The sequence below is a fragment of the Stereum hirsutum genome (assembly GCF_000264905.1).
Source record: "Stereum hirsutum FP-91666 SS1 unplaced genomic scaffold STEHIscaffold_103, whole genome shotgun sequence".
In the NCBI taxonomy this organism is placed as follows: domain Eukaryota; kingdom Fungi; phylum Basidiomycota; class Agaricomycetes; order Russulales; family Stereaceae; genus Stereum; species Stereum hirsutum.
Window position 1 is genome coordinate 1 of NW_006763233.1, and position 2,781 is coordinate 2,781.

Below are 2,781 nucleotides of genomic sequence, written 5' to 3' on the forward strand. Positions count from 1 at the left end.
GGGTCCGGGATTGGATAGACCTTGGTCCGAGTCAGCAACGACGGCCGCGTCTTGGCGGCTCTCCCCCAGTCTGATTGACATCGTGAGTCTGAGAAAACAGAATGCAGAAAATATCAGAATCAGAATAACTTTGTGAGAAGTGAAAGACCGACTCGGAGTTAAATAGGAAAAATGGACATACATTGTCTGAATTACTACCAGTGTCCGTACTAGCCTGTGACAGACTATGAAGGGCGGTGTCCTCGCTAACTTCTACCTCTTCAAAGTCACCGTTGGCTTCCGCAATAGGCACACAGAGCTCCCCATCCGATCCAACCTCCACACCATTCGACTCCAACAACGAGATTGAATCACCGAGGACTCCGAGCTGAACTTGATCCGTGGTAAGACAGATGTCATCGTCGTGCTCAGAAATGTCGGAAGGCGGTTCGTCCTCCCCGAGTGGGCCACAGATAGAATGTAACGGGTCAAACTGAAGAAGCTGAGCACCGAAGGCGTGGTTCTCGGTGGTGACGACCCGCAAACGCTCGAGAGCCGTAGAAGATGTGAGAGAAGCGTACGAAAGGTTCCACTGATCGTTCTCGCCAGCAGTGCTCTTCTCCCAAGCCATCTTCACAACGTCCGGGTGTACGACGAAGTATTTGTACGTATCAACAAGCCAGGCTACAGATGCATTGCGGAGAGTCGGAAGATCTGTCGGAAGCTGGACAGCTTCTGGTGCGACTCCGGCGGCGAGTTGGGTGCTTGCTCGAGCGACCATGAAGTCCGTAGCACTTGTCTTGATCTGATGCTTCGCAATTCGCTGAAGGCCGACGTCGGCTGGTTGAAATTTTGGTGTACCTGGTATGCAATGAGGCATAAGTAGACAATAGAAAAGATAACAGAGATGAAGAGAACTACATACAGCCTCCCGGTACAAAGTCAAGAAGAATATTTGGATGATTGACCTGCATCCAAGGTATGAAGTCTTCGGGGACTCGGTTGGCGATATGGATGCCCCAGACGTCGAGGAGAAGCAGAGACTTCTGCGAGTCCGGGAGACCGAGAGCCTGCTTCATGTTGGCAAGGTATGGGACTAGGAGGGTGGTAACCCACTTAACGTGCGAGTCAATAATCTTGTGAGGATTGATCTAGATAGAAAGCAGAATAATTAAACGAAAACTCACATCTTTGGTCGTATCTCTTGAGCTCCAGTGGCGAGTATCGCCATGACCATACTTGAACCCGAGCTGGTCCGCCTCGTCTCGACGAAGAGCATTCGTAGAGGGCAGGCTTGCGTCGGTCTTTCCACCCCAGATGGACTGGAATGGCAAGAAGTCGCCCGAGCAAGCAGACGCAAGGACGACCGTCATCTGAGGTGATAACAATACTGATCAGAACGAAGTATAGCCTGTGATAGAAAAGGATTCTCACCTGCCGTTTCTCTTCGTGATTGCTTACACTGACATCCTTTGACCCCTTCAATTCATATGTTCTTCTTCCCGTCGGAAGAAGAATGATCCCCGTCTGATCAGCGTTGACGATTAGAGCATCGGGGATGTTGTGGAGTTTGATCGCAAAGACAGCCCGCAAGAACGAAAGCTCGCATAACTCGTTGGCGTTGTCGGGCAACTTTTTGGCCTTCTGGGTGCTCACTCGAGAGCTCCATGACAGTTCGTCCTGGAGAAAGCGATGGACCCATGGTTTGGAAATTGAGAAGCCGGAACCGGGAGCCAGAAGTTGTGGGATACGATGCATGATGTGAGCGCGAATGATAACAGTGGCGAGAGGTCCTTGGACGGCCAAACCAGTAAGACGAAGTGACTTTAACTGAGATGCGATTGCAGCGACGACGTCCGGATGGGAGGACTAGAGGCAACGGCAAACATTGATCAGCTTGGTGACTTAGTAGACCAAGAAAAGGAATAAAAAATACCAATGCCTTGGATTGGTAGATAGTGACGACGCGACCGCCACGCTCAACACGGAGGCGAACCTTCGCAGTCCATCCCTTCTCACCATTCTCATCCAACCCGATCCATTTAGCCAGGGTCTGCCTATGAAGCCCGCCCTTCCCAGCGAAGACAACCGGATTCGCGATGTGTAGAGCCTTTGCAATGTCGGTGGGACTCCAGGAACCGACTCTCTCTTGTGCAAGGTCGATCTGTCGCCAAAGGTGATGGTCTTGCCAGTTGTGGCGAACTTCACAAGGAGTGCCGCTTGCCTTCTCCTTTTTGCTGCGTTGCATAATGGTTCGTACACCAATAAGGGACTTGGAAGCGTCTGCCTGGCGTGCTGCCACAGCAGAGACGGAGTTCTATGGGATGATGGTCGTCAATAACGGCGGGGGGCAAAGGAGAAAAATGAAGACGTACCAGTTCGGTATCGGCTGGCGAGGCGGTCGAGGAGATATCGGCGTCGACAGCGCTCAGGGCAGGAGTCTGGATGCGAAGAGTCAACGATTTGGACTCGAATTGAACAGAAGGTGAAAGAAAAAAAAATAGAGCAGTGAAGTAGCGGCATACTTGACTTGAGCTCCCGGTATTGGTGCTTTGCAAGGCCTTCCATGCTCGCTGTCGCCTCTTCTTCTCTGCTTCAACCTCCTTACGCTTATCGACGAGCTCCGATGCTCTCAGCTCCGCAGCTGCACGGATGACTCTCGTCGTGACTCTTGTTTTGGCAAACTCGTTCTGCTGTTCCTCTTCGAACTCTGAGCGTGACAATCTGGGAAACTGGAGCTTAGACTGCTTTGTTTCGTAGGTCTTGCTTCTGTAGCTGTATTTTTCATCAGATCAGATCCTA

General features: G+C 51.3%; 1 protein-coding gene across 1 annotated transcript; it reads right to left on the reverse strand.

The window, feature by feature from the left end:
* Positions 1–896: 896 nt before the first annotated feature.
* On the reverse strand, positions 897–1,737 carry STEHIDRAFT_70060 (uncharacterized protein; the record flags this gene model as incomplete). The annotated part of the gene is made up of 3 exons (XM_007311864.1): positions 897–1,094; positions 1,167–1,352; positions 1,414–1,737. The coding sequence occupies 3 exons, from the start codon at positions 1,735–1,737 to the stop codon at positions 897–899; spliced, it is 708 nt and encodes a 235-aa protein (XP_007311926.1).
* Between the last annotated feature and the right edge of the window lie 1,044 nt (positions 1,738–2,781).